At 36.4% G+C, this 17,052-nt stretch overlaps 1 protein-coding gene across 3 annotated transcripts in view; it reads right to left on the bottom strand.

The window, feature by feature from the left end:
• Positions 1-17,052, bottom strand: part of PPIP5K2 (diphosphoinositol pentakisphosphate kinase 2) — a 79,464-nt gene that overhangs the window by 39,125 nt on the left and 23,287 nt on the right. For all 3 annotated transcript variants that reach the window (XM_068535690.1, XM_068535691.1, XM_068535692.1), the window contains 7 exons: positions 9,719-9,805; positions 9,046-9,121; positions 8,853-8,962; positions 8,039-8,124; positions 5,539-5,664; positions 5,279-5,400; positions 4,825-5,007 (listed from right to left, as the gene is read on the bottom strand). In XM_068535690.1, coding sequence (XP_068391791.1) covers positions 4,825-5,007; positions 5,279-5,400; positions 5,539-5,664; positions 8,039-8,124; positions 8,853-8,962; positions 9,046-9,121; positions 9,719-9,805 — 790 coding nt within the window. The remainder of the gene's footprint in view (positions 1-4,824; positions 5,008-5,278; positions 5,401-5,538; positions 5,665-8,038; positions 8,125-8,852; positions 8,963-9,045; positions 9,122-9,718; positions 9,806-17,052) is intronic.

Genomic DNA, 17,052 nt, shown 5'->3' with positions numbered 1-17,052 from the left:
ATTCTAACATTTTGCAGACATTTTGCTGATTCACTTGGTATTTGCAAATATGGTTTAACCATTTGACATATATTGACATGTAATAACCTTGAGACTATTATTTTCATCACTTTTTCCAGATGAGGTACTTAACAGAGGTTAAAGCACCTTTCCTAAGATCAAACCACTAGTATGCAAAGAGTGAGATAAAAAAGCAGGTCATCTGGCTAAAAAGCTGTGCTCTTAACCACCATGTAAATGCCTTTGTGATGAGATTTTTTGCAAGTCAACAAAAGCCATTAATGACAAATAGTTTCAATTTTCACTGTTGAAACTTTGCTTGGCAAGTAATTTAACCCCATCAAATAAGTTCGTATAAATATAAAAATGTAAAGTGGAATTCCACTTCTTGTTATGGTGAACTAGGTAGTTTAGGCCAATCTAACCACTGAAGATTAGTAAAAATCCTGGGCAAAGAACTTCTATACTTCTGCTTTAAGGTATCTGAGAGATAAGATATTAAGAATTATGGAAACCAAGCTCATAGGTCAGAGATCCAGAGAGTGATACTGGCTTTTAAGGCTGTTTTTGCATTGGAGACATTTGTTGATTCCGAATAGACAGCAGAGAAGAAGAGTAGAGCTTTAATATCCTTTTAGGTTAAGGGGACAAAAGTGAAGTCCAGGATTTTCAAAGGTGAGACTCTGGTAAACTCTGCATTTAGGGTTCAAAAAGGGGTAAACTGGAGTCTGCATTTTTAACGAGACCCCAGATGATTCTTAGTAAAGTTAAGTTTGAAAAACACTTTAGTTCTAGAGTCCTTGCTTTGTCCAGGAAGAGGATAAAAGCATGATGTAAACATTCAATTTGCAGATGTCACAGAAGCCTATTGCTATCTCTTGGGTAGTGACAAAACAAACAGTAAAATCAAATTAATTTTCAAACTACCAGGGAAATAAATAAATAAAAAGTACCAATTCCAATGAAGCAAGAAAGGAGAGAAAAATAAAAATAGGCAGTATAAATATAAAGCACTTAAAAGGATAATAGACTCATATACAAATTTCAGTAATTTATAATATAAATGAAATAATTGTCCTAAACAAAGATTTTCATGACAAATTTTTTTAAAATCTATATGCAGATTTTAAGAGATACATCTAAAAGTACAGTTGCAGAAAGACTGAAAGTTAAAAGATAAAAAAGATACTGTACAAACACCAAGTAAAAGAAAAAACAACTGTTGTAGCTATATTAATCTCAGACAAAGTAAATTTTGAGGCAAAAATACTGACTGAAATATACCAATTCTTAATTTGTATGCATTTAATAGCATGACATCAAAACATGTAAAGCAAGGCTTAAGAGATTACAAAGACAAGAAAAATCCACAATTATAGTGGGAAATTTTAACACACAACAGTAAAGAAAGAAAAAACAGACCAAAAAAAAATCAGCAAGAATTTTTGTTTTTACCAAAATGATACAAAGTTAGAAATAACAAAAATATAACTTAAGGGCTTCCCTGGTGGCGCAGTGGTTGAGAATCTGCCTGCTAATGCAGGGGACACGGGTTCGAGCCCTGGTCTGGGAGGATCTCACATGCCGCGGAGCAACTAGGCCCGTGAGCCACAACTGCTGAGCCTGCGCGTCTGGAGCCTGTGCTCCACAACAAGAGAGGCCACGATGGTGAGAGGCCCGCGCACCACGATGAAGAGTGGCCCCCACTCGCCACAACTAGAGAAAGCCCTCGCACAGAAACGAAGACCCAACACAGCCAAAAATAAATTAATTAATTAATTTAAAAAAAAAAAATATATATATATAACTTAAAAATGCATAGGTTTGGAAATTTTAAAAGTATACTTCTAAATAACGTATGATCAAAGAAATCACTAAGGAAATTAGAAAATGTCCCAGATGGCATAAACCTCAATTTATGAACAGTCAAAACAGTGCATAAAGGGAAATTTATGGCCTAGAGTGTGTATTTTACAAAAGATTGAACATTCATGAGTTAATAAGCATCCATCTAGTGACATTAGTTTTTAAGAATTAGAAAAAGAGCAAAATAAAACTACAGAAGTAGAAGGAATAAAATATTAAACAATAAAAATTAATAAAATAGAAAATAAGTGCATAATTTAGTGAACCAACAAATCTGAAAGACAGTTCTTTTAAAGGACTAATAAAGCTGATCAACTATGGCAAAACTGATCAAGGAAAAAAAAGTGGGGGGGAAGACTGTACAATGTTACGAAACAAAAAGGAATATCTCTACTGATCCTGCAGACATTACAAACAACTTAAGAGGACTGTATACACAAATTTCTAGAAGAATGTAACTTAATACAGACACAAGACATAATAAATGGAAACTACTAAATTACGCTGGTAACCACAATTACAAGCTTTCCCATAAAGAAAATGCCCATGGGATTTACCAGTAAATTTTACCAAACATTTACTGAAACATATATACATGAATTATTCCCCCCAAACAGGACTCTCTAACTAATTTTATGAGAACAGCATAATCTTGATATTGAAAGCAGACAAAGACAACAAGAATAAAAAAGTAAAGGTCAGTATGACTCATGAACACAGATGTAAAACTCCTAACCAAAAGTATTAGTAAACCCAAACCAGTGATATATATATATATTTTTTAAATGAGCTTATTCTAGGAACCAAGGTAGCCTCTCCCCCAAATCATATGATGTTTAACAGATAAGAAAATATAAAATTTAAAAACTTGTCATGATAAAACCTCTTAAGAAAACAGGAGTAGAATGGATTTTCCTTATTTTGAAAAAGAGTAGCTTTAAAAAAATCTACAGAGACCATACTTAATGGACAGTGTTAAAAAGATTTCCCTTTGAGAATATGAATAAAAACAGAAAAGCCACTTCTATTTACTATCACTTTGATGGTACTAGCTACTAAAGTAAAGCAAGAAAAAGAATTAAAAACATAAGAACTGGAAAGGAAGACAAAAACCTGGGGATATGCTTTGAAAAGATTTTTTAAAATCTACAGATAAATTACTAAGTTAATATATAAGTTCAATAAAGTTGACACATATAAAGTCAATATTAAAAAAACTATTTGTACATAGCAGCAACAGACAGTAACCTTTTTAGAGGGAGCGTTTACAAGTACACAAAATTTTTTTTTAAAGATGTAAGTTTTCACAAACTATAGATCTAATGCAATCTAAATCAATATTCCAACAGGATTTTGGGCCAGGTTATTTTAAAATTTATACGGAAATACAAGAAAAGCCAAGAAGAACTTGAAGAAGGATCTATGTGGGATTTGGGAGATCTTATTCAATGGCCCAAGAGTCAACAAAAGAATACGTTCTAGAAACAGAGAACCCACATATGATAAAGCTGGCACTACAGAGTAGTGGGGAAAGGATGGTCTTTTCAGTATGTGGTGTTGAGACACCTGGATGTACATATGGTTAGGGGGAAAACATCAATTTTGACATCCTTATCCAATAGCACACACAAAAGTCAATTTTAGCTAGGTTTTAGATAAATGTGCAGGGAAAAACAGTAAAGTTTATAGAAGATCATATATGGGAATATCTTATGACCCCACATTAGAAAAAGGTATTATAAAGGAAAAAATTGACCTTGAAATACATGGGAAAAAAAAAAAAAAAGAAATACATGGAAGATAAGAATTTCTGCTTATCAAAGGAAATCATTAAGGCTCAGAGTAGGTGGTAGTATTTAGAACACATAACAAAGAGCTCATATCCAAAATAAACAAAGAAATTCTACTATTCAATAAGAAAAACACAGGCAACTAGTAGAAAAAAAGGACAAGACTTGAAGAGCAGGCCTTATGAAAGAAGATACCTAAATGGTCAACGAATATTAAAACCACAGTGAGGTACTACTATACATCCACCTTCAGAATAGGCAAAATTGAATGGTCTGAAAATACCAAGAATAGAGACTATGTAGAGCAATAACAATTTCCATGGACTTCTGGTGGGAGTATAAATCGCTTCAGTGACTTTGGAAAACAGTTTGACATCTACTAATATCGAAATATTAGCACACTGTGGGGCACAACACTTCCACTCCTAGAATACACCGAAGAAAAACATATGCTCATATACACTAGGAGGCATATATGGATATTCACGGCAGTATTAGCATAACAGCCCCAAACTATAACAATATTAGAAAGCATATATAAATTGGCATATACTCATAAAATAGAATATGGATCAACAAACTAGGCCAAACATGACCTGTGATAGCCTGTGAGCTAATAAATGGTTTTTACATTTTTAAAAGGTGGTTTACAAAAGAAGAGAATATGCAACAAGCAACTATATGTGATCTACAAAGCCTGAAATATTTACTATCTGGTCTTTTACAGAAAAAGTTTGCCAACCTCTGAAAACAATACTACACAGAAATGAAAATTAATTCTGAAAATTCTCAAAACTATGGATGAATTTCACAAACATAATATTGAGAAAAAGAAGCCAGACATAAAAGAAAACATTCTATTACATGAAGCTTAAAAAATACCCCAAACTGAGACTATGGTAGGTACAGATACATACTTAGCCAAATAAGCATTCTGGGTATAAGACTATAAAAAGTTAGGATAGTGATTATTTCTAGCAGATAGGGAAGGGGCTGCAACTAGGAAGGGACACACAGAGGCTAGAGTTGTTCCAACGTTCTGTATCTCTGTAGTGATTATACAACTCTTTGCTTTATAATATGATAAGCTCTAAGTTTACATTTTATGCACTTTTCTATGTGTATGTGCATGTAATATTTGACAATGTAAGAGTTTGGTAAGACCCACCTTTTCATAATCTTCAGCAGTAAAATCTCTGTCTTTCTGAAGTATTTCATGAAGTCTTGCTTTCACACGTTGCTGACAACTGCTCAAAGAGTCACTATCACTATCCAAAAGGCCATTCATGTTTGCACTTTTCACCATCTGAACAAGAATGGGTGTAAGTTCTCCTTCTAGAGCTAATAGCCCCTAAATACATAAAATAAAGCCAAAACAGATTAAGAATTAGTATGTAAAATAGAAGGTATCTTAATAATTATCTTGTTACATGCTGAATTTCACAAGGTATAAGCTTACTATTTACAATAATCTTTATTAATAATGCAATTTGTCATTGCCATTTCAGGGCTTTAGATAGAAGTTTCAAATTTAGAATATTAAAATAATACCTTAGTAAAAATCTTTTAAAATGCTATATTACATGAAAATTCTAATAATTCTAAAAAACATTTATTTATACCTTTGCAAAAGCAGCTGCAGTCATCTGGACTCGTCCTTCATCAGAGGCGTATATTTTAAGGTCATGTCGGTAGGTACTATGTAATCTAAGTAAACCACAACCAGGAAATCCTGCATAATCTCCTGAAAACAAATCCTCAAATCACTTAAGCTATATTTTTATCTCACTGTATTTCTATAAATATTTAATAACATCTCAAAATTAGGATTTGAAAATATGATGTATGAATTTAACTGAATTAAAGAAACTCCAAGATTTACCTTGACCTCCAGGATACATACACCTGAAAGCTCTTCCAAGTTCTTCAGCCTGGACCCTGCCTGCAGGGGTTAGTTCTCCTCCCCATTTTAGAACCAGAAGTAAGGATGGCTCTTCTCTTCGGCTGTCTAAGATACATGTGAATGAATAAAGCAAATGTCAAGTTTTTTTCTTCTAAACAGACATATTTCAAGATTAATTTTTTCTTTGTGTCTATTCTGCAGTGGAATATGGCCCTTATGTAAATTATTTTGTTCCTTAAACATACCTATCTTGTAGGCTGTTGCTTCTGCTAGGAATACCCCTTGCTCCACCTGTTAAAATCTTACTAAAATTTCAAAATCTCTCCCACACTCTAGAAAGAAGCCTCCTTCCCAGTTCTCTAAAAGGAAACTTCTCCCTTCCCTGCCCTCAGTGGTATGAGAGCAATGGTATTTGCCCAATGTATTTAGTTGTACTACATATACTAGATTAAGAGCTCCTTGATGACAGGATTCAGATCTTGGCTTTATATTAAGAGCCTCCTGCAGTGCTGTCACATAAAAGTTAATGTTATCTTAAGTGAAGAAGATATACACATTTTTATGATTAGTAATCAGTGATTTGCATAACTTTCAAGAAGATGTGAGATGACAGAGCTTAATATTTATTATAATTTAAACTTATGGGTGACATATACAATAAAATATAGCCAAGAACAGCTTTTTAAATTTGGAGTTGTAGAATCTGTATGTTCCAGACCAAAGTATTTTCTCAGATATAGGGGAGGTCTGAGTTTCTATATTTAATTTTGACTTGCTCTTTATCACGTCCTAAGATCTGTGTTGGATTACAGAAACAAAGGTCATTTAAAAATTAGCACTATAAGCACTAAAGAATTTGATGATTCATTAAAAGTGCTAGAAAATCACCCCTTCCCCTGGGGCTAGTTAGTAGTTGTATGTGCTTTACCATGCAAGCCAACATTCATTTATAGAAAGGTAATTAATTGACTTGTTAATTATAGTTGTTTATGGATTTTTTTGATATAAACATCAAAATACAGAAAATTAATCTGTGTTGCTATTAATCACAAGGTGTGACAAGAGCAATATATCAAATTTTAGAATATATAAAGATCAACATAATCAAATTTGTTTGCATTTAAAGTAATCATTACTTCAATTTTTGCTACTATAAATAATGCCACTGTGAATATCCCTATAGAACAATCTTTCCCTCAATATCTGATTACCCCCTTAGGATAGATTCTTATAAGTAGAATTAAGGTCAAAGCATATGAAAAATTTCTGAAGTGTTTTTTTTTTCCCCAGCCGCGCTGCGTAATATGCCAGATCTTAGTTCCCCGACCAGGGCTCGAAACCATGTCCCCTGCAGTGGAAGAGTGGAGGCTTAACCACTGGACTGCCAGGGAAGTCCCCTGAAATTTTGATATATATTGCCAAATTACTTTTCAAAGAATTATGTCAAAGCTTCCCTGGTGGCACAGTGGTTAAGAATCTGCCTGCCAATGCAGGGGACATGGGTTGGAGCCCTGGTCCGGGAAGATCCCACATGCCACAGAGCAACCAAGCCCGTGTGCCACAACTACAGAGCCTGAGCTCTAGAGCCCACGAGCCACAACTACTGAGCCCACGAGCCACAACTACTGAAGCCCGCACACCTAGAGCCCGTGCTCCGCAACAACAGAAGCCACCGCAATAAGAAGCCGGCGCACCGCAAAGAAGAGTAGCCCGCACTCGCCACATCTAGAGAAAGCCCACGCACGGCAACAAAGACCCAATGCAGCCAAAAATAAAGTAAATAAAACAAAGTAAAAAAAAAAAAAAGAGTTATGTCAATTTACAATCCTACCAGTAAACTGAAATCCTGTCACATTGTACTCTCATCAGCATTCTTTATTATCATTTGAAAAAGAACAAAATAAGAAAACACTTTGCCAGTGTGACAGGCAAGACTGATTATTATTATTATCATTATTGTATTGGGCATCTCCATTTCTCCGTAAAATGGCTTCCCAACCCCTGCCCACTTTTCTTTTGAAAAGTAAATGAACTTTTGTGCTCACTGCTCTTAGGAGACTAATTTTAAATGCTTATTCTGATTTATTGGGTGGAGAAAAATATCTATTTTAGAAATATGGTGATTACATATTTTTTTAAACAGCCTTTTCATACTTAAGTTTTCTTCCTGTATACCCTGTATGGGATAGGGACCCATTAAGTAACATTTAGTTATAAATAAATAAGCTTTCAGAAGAGTAAAAGAGAAGTCCTAAGCAGTTTTCAAAATAATAGAAGGTATCCTTTACCTAAAGGATAAAAAGTGAAACATCTTCTATTTAAAGGATAGAAGGCATAGTTAACACAACTCCATGTTATTTTTCCTCTGTTCAGCAGGCCAACCCCTAAACTATTAGACAGAAGATTACAAAGGTAATCAACAACGAGTAGTAAGTCCCTACATATAAATAAAACACAATAGGCATTAATAGTGACATACCTTCTTCTTCACTAGATGTCTTAGGACAACCATGAGGGAGATAGGTTAATTGGACCTTACGATTTATTCCAGAAAAATGGCCATACCTGAAAAATAAAGTGGCAAACAGAACAGACAATATTCAATAAGCATGCAATGCAACCTCCTAAAGAAAAACTAAAATCCACCTAGACAAAAACTAAATCTTACATATTAATGCTTCCTATTTGTAATTACCTTGCTGAATTCTTCAAAATATCCTAGCACAAAATCTGTATCCTAGGTAATTATTCTAACCACATTAAAAATAAAAATACAATAAAGTTTCTCTTTAAAAGTTGGAGAATTTTGAATAGATGCCAAAGTATATAAACATACAAAAACATAAATGGATGTGTCTTTAAAAAAATAAAAGAAATAACGATTTTAAGTGGTCAAAGAAATAAAGCTTATAAGAGGAATATTGGTGGTACCAATTTCACTTGATTAAAACATAGTTCAAAATTATTTTTCACTTAAACAACACTGAATCTGTGGTTAACTTAGCAATGTGGCCTTCATCCTAAGTAGTACTTCATACAAGATCTAAATGTGATGCCCTCTTTTGATCTTCTCATCAAAATTAAAACTAAAACAGAACCCTCAATACAACAATCTCTTTTCTCACTGGTGAAAATAAAATTCTTGTTAGACGTCCACTAATTTCTCCTCAGATACAGTGATAAAGAGAAAAAAGTTCAAACTGTGAAGGAAATTAACGTGAAAAGTCACACATATTAAAAAAAAAAGCACTATAAGTAGTTACCAAAATTATGCGTTTCAAAAAGATACTTACATCTCTAACACGGTCTTAAGTTGTTCAAGTTTAGACTTGTTTTCTTCAATTTCGGAATCATTATTTTGTCCCAACTCTATAAGAAGTTGTCGTGCAATATCCAGCACTTCCTGTAAAATAAATAAAGAATTGAATTTTTATGTAACTTTGCGATCAGCAATTTAAAACCCAACAAGAAATCAGATGCACTTGCCTGTAATTGTTTTGGTTTTTTGAGCTTTAATTTCCCGGATTTATATCCATCACACTTTTCAAAAAGATCAAAGAATCTTATAAGAAAGACAGAGCACTGTTAGGCATTTGCAACAATATTACCTCTATAAACTAAAACAAATAATTACAATAAATGATAGATATGGGACTAAAACAATAATTAATAATAGATATGGGACTTGGGGTCTATGGACTTCACTGTGTGCCCTCTTTCACTATACGATGTTGCTCCTCTACTTTGATTGATAAAACTTAGTATTTTCCTAAACCGTATCAAACTAATAATCACTAGATTAACTGAAAAGAAGTAACAAACTTTCATTCTACTAATTTTCATCTAGAAGGCTGAGAAGTTAATGATCCTCAGAAAGCAATGTAAGAGAATAACACAAGACTGAATATTTACAACAATAAATAAAAGCTAGGTCAGGATGATGACCATATATGGATATTGCCACAGTAATTTTCAGATGCTAAAATACACAATTTAAAATGGATTTTGTTGGATTTTATTTTTTTCCAGTGGTTTAAATATTAATGGCCAAGTAGTGGTAAACAGTTTTTCTATATGAGGTATTAATCAAAATAACTAAGCACCTATCAGAAATCTTAACTTATCTCTGAGAGGTTAAATTATTCCCCTCTACACATACTTTTGATGCCTCACTTCCATTTTCATTTTTTGTTTTGGTGTTCGGTCTCCATGACGAATGACAGCTATGACACATCTAAGTTCCATCCTAAAATTAAAAAAATAACGTTCAACTTTCTGACAAAGATTTGTGTTATATAATTCAGACTAATACATCTAATTATTTATTTAGAACCATCTTTTACCAATTTAAGATATTCTCCATGAAGCATAGTGCTTGTAACAACTAGTCTTAATTTTATCAAATCAAATCCTAAAAAGAATTTAAGAGGCTGAAGGGGGAGTAATCTTAAGCTACACAATACCTGCTTCTTCTCTTGAGATGACTATGCTAACTCTGGGATAAAAGTAAATGGAGGGGAGACCTTCAAGATGGTGGAAGGGTAAGACATGGAGATGACCTTCCTCCCCACAAACACATCAGAAATAAATCTACATGTGGAACAACTCCTACAGAACACCTAATGAACACTGGCAGAAGGCCTCAGACCTCCCAAAAGGCAAGAAACTCCCCACGTACCTGGGTAGGGCAAAAGAAAAAAGAAAAAACAGAGACAAAAGAATAGGGACAGGACATGCATCAGTGGGAGGGAGCTGTGAAGGAGGAAAGTTTTCCACACACTAGGAAGCCCCTTCGCGGGCGAAGACTGTGGGTGGCGGAGGGGGGAAGCTTCGGAGCCACGGAGGAGAGCGCAGCAACAGGGGTGCAGAGGGCAAAGCGAAGAGATTCCCGCACAGAGGATCAGTGCCGACCAGCACTCACCAGCCCGAGAGGCTTGTCTGTTCACCCGCCGGGGCGGGCGGGGGCTGGGAGCTGAGGCTCGGGCTTCGGAGGTCAGACCCCAGGGAGAGGACTGGGGTTGGCTGCGTGAACACAGCCCGAAGGGGGCTAGTGCACCACAGCTAGCTGGAAGTGAGTCAGGGAAAGAGCCTGGACCTGCCTAAGAGGCAACAGACTATTTCTTGCCTCTTTGTTTCACGGTGTGCGAGGAGAGGGAATTAAGATCGCCGCTTCAAGGAGCTCCAGAGATGGGCGCAAGCCGTGGCTATCAGCGCAGACCCCAGAGACGGGCATGAAATGCTAAGGCTGCTGCTGCAGCCACCAAGAAGCCTGTGTGCAAGCACAGGTCACTATCCACACCTCCCCTCCCGGAGCCTGTGCAGCCCGCCATTGCCAGGGTCCCGTGACCCAGGGACAACTTCCCCGGGAGAACACAAGGCATTCCTCAGGCCGCTGCAACATCACGCTGGCCTCTGCCACCGCGGGCTCACCCCACGTTCCGTACGCTTCCCTCCCCCCAGCCTGAGTGAGCCAGAGCCCCCTAATCAGCTGCTCCTTTAACCCCGTCCTGTCTGAGCGAAGAACAGACACCCTCAGGCGATGCAGAGGAGGGGCCAAATCCAAAGCTGAACCCCAGGAGCTGTGCGAACAAAGAAGAGAAAGGGAAATCTCTCCCGGCAGCCTCAGGAGCAGCAGATTAAATCTCCACAATCAACTTGATGTACGCTGCATCTCTGGAATACCTGAAGAGACAACGAATCATCCCAAATTGAGGCAGTGGACTTTGGGAGCACCGATATATATATATATATATATATATTTCCTTTTTCTCTTTTTGTGAGTGTGTATGTGTATGCTTCTGTGTGTAATTCTGTCTGTATAGCTTTGTTTTTACCATTTGTCCTAGGATTCTGTCTGCCCATTTTTTTTTAATATACTTTCTAGCACTTCTTATCATTAGTGGATTTGTTTTATGGTTTCCTTGCTCTCTTCTTTCTTTATTTTTATTATTTAAATTTTTTTTATTTTTAATAATTATTTTTCATTTTAATAACTATTTTATTTTACTTATTTATTTTTCCCCCTTTTATTCAGAGCCGTGTGGATGACAGGATTTTGGTGCTCCAGCCGCGTGTCAGGACTGTGCCTCTGAGGTGGGAGAGCAGAGTTCAGGACATTGGTCCATCAGGGACCTCCCAGCTCCACGTAATGTCAAACGGCAAAAATCTCCCAGAGATCTCCAACTCAACGCCAAGACCCAGCTCCATTCAATGACCAGCAAACTACAGTGCTGGACACCCTATGCCAAACAACTAGCAAGACAGGAACACAACCCCACCCACTAGCAGAAAGGCGCCTAAACTCATAAAAGGTAACAGACACCCGAAAACACACCACCGGACGCAGACCTGCCCACCAGAAAGACAAGATCCAGCCTCATGTACCAGAACATAGGCACTAGTCCCCTCCACCAGGAAGCCTACACAACCCACTGAACCCACCTTAGCCACTGGAGGCAGACACCAAAAAAAACGGGAACGACGAACCTGCAGCCTGAGAAAAGGAGACCCCAAACACAGTAAGTGAAGCAAAATGAGAAGACAGAGAAACACACAGCAGATGGAAGCAGCAAGGTAAAAACCCACCAGACCACACAAATGAAGAGTAAATAGGCAGTCTACCTGAAAAAGAATTCAGAGTAAGCATAGTAAAGATGGTCCAAAATCCTGGATACAGAATGGAGAAAATACAAGAAATGTTTAACAAGGACCTAGAAGACCTAAAAAGCAAACAAACAATGATGAAAAACACAATAAACGAAATTTAAAATTCTCTAGAAGTAATCAATAGCAGAATAACTGCGGCAGAAAAACGGGTAAGTGACCTGGAAGATAAAATAGTGCAAATAACTACTGCAGAGCAGAAGAAAGAAAAAAGAATGAGAAGAATTGAGGACAGTCTCAGAGACCTCTGGAACAACATTAAATGCACCAACATTCGAATTATAGGGATCCCAGAAGAAGAAGAGAAAAAGAAAGGGACTGAGAAAATATGTGAAGAGATTATAGTTGAAAACTTCCCCAATATGAGAAAGGAAATAGTTAATCAAGTCCAGGAAGCACAGAGTCCCATACAGGATAAATCCAAGGAGAAACACGCCAAGACACATAGTAATCAAACTATCAAAAATTAAATACAAAGAAAAAATATTAAAAGCAGCAAGGGAAAAACAACAAATAACACACAAGGGAATCCCCATAAGGTTAGAGCTGATCTTTCAGCAGAAACTCTGCAAGCCAGAAGGAGGTGGCAGGACATATTTAAAGTGATGAAAGGAGAAAGCCTACAATCAAGATTACTCTACCCAGCAAGGATCTCATTCAGATTTGATGGAGAAATTAAAACCTTTACAGACAAGCAAAAGCTAAGAGAATGCAGCACCACCAAACCAGCTCTACAACAAATGCTAAAGGAACTTCTCTATGCAGGAAACACAAGAGAAGGAAAAGACCTACAATAACAAACCCCAAACAATTAAGAAAATGGTAATAGAAACATGCATATTGATAATTACCTTAAATGTAAATGGCTTAAATGCTCCCACCAAAAGACACAGACTAGCTGAAGGGATACAAAAACAAGACCCGTACATATGCTGTCTACAAGAGACCCACTTCAGACCTAGGGACACATACACACTGAAAGTGAGGGGATGGAAAAAGGTATTCCATGCAAATGGAAATCAAAAGAAAGCTAGAGTAGCAATGCTCATATCAGACAAAATAGACTTTAAAATAAAGACTATTACAAGAGACAAAGAAGGGCACTACATAATGATCAAGGGATCAATCAAAGAAGAAGATATAACAATTGTAAACATTTATGCACCCAACATAGGAGCAACCTCAATACATAAGGCAAATGCTAACAGCCATAAAAGGGGAAATCGCCAGTAACACAATCATAACAGGGGACTTTAACACCCCAGTTTCAACAACAGACAGATCATCCAAAATGAAAATAAATAAGGAAACACAAGCTTTAAATGATACATTAAACAAGATGGACTTAATTGATATTTATAGGACATTCCATACAAAAACAACAGAATACACTTTCTTCTCAAGTGCTCATGGAACATTCTCCAGGATAGATCATATCTTGGGTCACCAATCAAGCCTTGGTAAATTTAAGAAAATTGAAATCGTATCAAGTATCTTTTCCGACCACAACGCTATGAGACTAGATATCAATTACAGGAAAAAAATCTATAAAAATACAAACATATGGAGGCTAAACAATACATTACTTAATAACCAAGAGATCACTGAAGAAATCAAAGAGGAAATCAAAAAACACCTAGAAACAAATGACAATGAAAACACGATGACCCAAAACCTATGGAATGCAGCAAAAGCAGTTCTAAGAGGGAAGTTTATAGCAATACAATCCTACCTTAAGAAACAAGAAACATCTCAAACAAACAACCTAACCTTACACCTAAAGCAATTAGAGGAAGAAGAACAAAAAACCCCCAAAGTTAGCAGCAGGAAAGAAATCATAAAGATCAGATCAGAAATAAATGAAAAAGAAATGAAGGAAACAATAGCAAAGATCAATAAAACGAAAAGCTTGTTCTTTGAGAAGATAAACAAAATTGATAAACCATTAGCCAGACTCAACAAGAAAAAAGGGAGAAGACTCAAATCAATAGAATTAGAAATGAAAAAGGAGAAGTAACCACTGACACTGCAGAAATACAAAGGATCATGAGAGATTACTACAAGCACCTATACGCCAATAAAATGGACAACCACAAAGAAACGGACAAATTCTTAGAAAAGCACAGCCTTCCGAGACTAAACCAGAAAGAAACAGAAAATATAAACAGACCAATCACAAGCACTGAAATTGAGACTGTGATTAAAAGTCTTCCAACAAACAAAAGCCCAGGACCAGATGGCTTCACAGGTGAATTTTATCAAACACTTAGAGAAGAGCTAACCCTTATCCTTCTCAAACTCTTCCAAAATATAGCAGAGGGAGGAACACTCCCAAACTCATTCTACGAGGCCACCATCACCCTGATACCAAACCAAAGGTGTCACAAAGAAAGAAAACTACAGGCCAATATCACTGATGAATATACATGCAGAAATCCTCAACAAAATACTAGCAAACAGAATCCAACAGCATATTAAAAGGATCGTACACTATGATCAAGTGGGGTTTATCCCAGGAATGCAAGGATTCTTCAATATATGCAAATCAATCAATGCGATACACCATATTAACAAACGGAAGAATAAAAACCATATGATCATCTCAATAGATGCAGAAAAAGCTTTCGACAAAATTCAACACCCATTTATGATAAAAAACCTCCAGAAAGTAGGCATGGAGGGAACTTACCTCAACATAATCAAGGCCATATATGACAAACCCGCAGCCAACATCGTCCTCAATGGTGAAAAACTGAAACCATTTCCACTAAGATCAGGAACAAGACACGGTTGCCCACTCTCACCACTATTACTCAACATTGTTCCGGAAGTTTTAGCCACAGCAATCAGAGAAGAAAAAGAAATAAAAGGAATCCAAATCGGAAAAGAAGAAGTAAAGCTGTCACAGTTTGCAGATGACATACTATACATAGAGAATCCTAAAGATGCTACCAGAAAACTACTAGAGCTAATCAATGAATTTGGTAGAGTAGCAGGACACAAAATAAATGAACAGAAATCTCTTGCATTCCTATACACTTATGATGAAAAATCTGAAAGAGAAATGAAGGAAACACTCCCATTTACCATTGTAACAAAAAGAATAAAATACCTAGGAATAAACCTACCTAAGGAGACAAAAGACCTGTATGCAGAAAATTATAAGACACTGATGAAAGAAATTAAAGATGATACAAACAGATCGAGAGATATACCATGTTCTTGCATTGGAAGAATCAACATTGTGAAAATGACTATACTACCCAAAGCAAGCTACAGATTCAATGCAATCCCTATCAAATTACCAATGGCATTTTTCACAGAACTAGAACAAAAAATTTCACAATTTGTATGGAAACACAGAAGACCCCAAATAGCCAAAGCAATCTTGAGAAAGAAAAGTGGAGCTGGAGGAATCAGGCTCCCTGACTTCAGACCATACTACAAAGCTACAGTAATCAACACAGTATGGTACTTGCACAAAAATAGAAATATAGATCAATGGAACAGGACAGAAAGCTCAGAGATAAACCCACGCACATATGGTCACCTTATTTTTGATAAAGGAGGCAAGAATATACAATGGAGAAAAGACAACCTCTTCAATAAGTGGAGCTGGGAAAACTGGACAGCTACATGTAGAAGAATCAAATTAGAACACTCCCTAACACCATACACAAAAATAAACTCAAAATGGATTAAAGACCTAAATGTAAGGCCAGACACTATAAAACTCTTAGAGGAAAACATAGGCAGAGCACTCTATGACATAAATCACAGCAAGATCCTTATTGACCCACCTTCTACGGAAATGGAAATAAAAACAAAAATAAACAAATGGGACCTAATGAAACTGAAAAGCTTTTGTACAGCAAAGGAAACCATAAACAAGATGAAAAGACAACCCTCAGAATGGGAGAAAATATTTGCAAATGAAGCAACTGACAAAGGATTAATCTCCAAAATTTATAAGCAGCTCATGCAGCTCAATATCAAAAAAACAAACAACCTAATCCAAAGATGGGCATAAGACCTAAACAGACATTTCTCCAAAAAAGATATACAGATTGCCAACAAACACATGAATGGATGCTCAACATCAGTAATCATTAGAGAAATGCAAATCAAAACTATAATGAGGTATCACCTCACACCGGTCAGAATGGCCATTATCAAAAAGTCTACAAACAATAAATGCTGCGGACGGTATGGAGAAAAGGGAACCCTCTTGCACTGTTGGTTGGAATGTAAATTGATATACCCACTATGGAGAATAGTATGGAGGTTCCTTAAAAAACTAAAAATAGAACTACCATACAACCCAGCAATCCCACTACTGGGCATATACCCTGAGAAAACCATAATTCAAAAAGGGTCATGTACCACAATGTTCATTGCAGCTCTATTTACAATAGCCAGGACATGGAAGCAACCTATGTGTCCATCGACAGATGAATGGATAAAGAAGATGTGGCACATATATACAATGGAATATTACTCAGGCATAAAAGGAAACGAAATTGAGTTATTTGTAGTGAGGTGGATGGACCTAGAGTCTGTCATACAGAGTGAAGTAAGTCAGAAACAGAAAATCAAATACCATATGCTAACACATATACATGAAATCTAAGAAAAAAAAATGGTTATGAAGAACCTAGGGGCAGGACGGGAATAAAAACGCAGACCTACTAGAGAATGGACTTGAGGACACGGGGAGGGGGAAGGGTAAGCTGGGACAAAGTGAGAGAGTGGCATGGACATATATACACTACCAAATGTAAAATACATAGTGGGAAGCAGCTGCATAGCACAGGGAGATCAGCTCGGTGC

Source organism: Eschrichtius robustus, chromosome 2 (genome assembly GCF_028021215.1).
Source record: "Eschrichtius robustus isolate mEscRob2 chromosome 2, mEscRob2.pri, whole genome shotgun sequence".
NCBI lineage: Eukaryota > Metazoa > Chordata > Mammalia > Artiodactyla > Eschrichtiidae > Eschrichtius > Eschrichtius robustus.
Note: the sequence above shows the minus strand (reverse complement) of the source record. Positions and strands in the feature narration are given on the sequence as shown.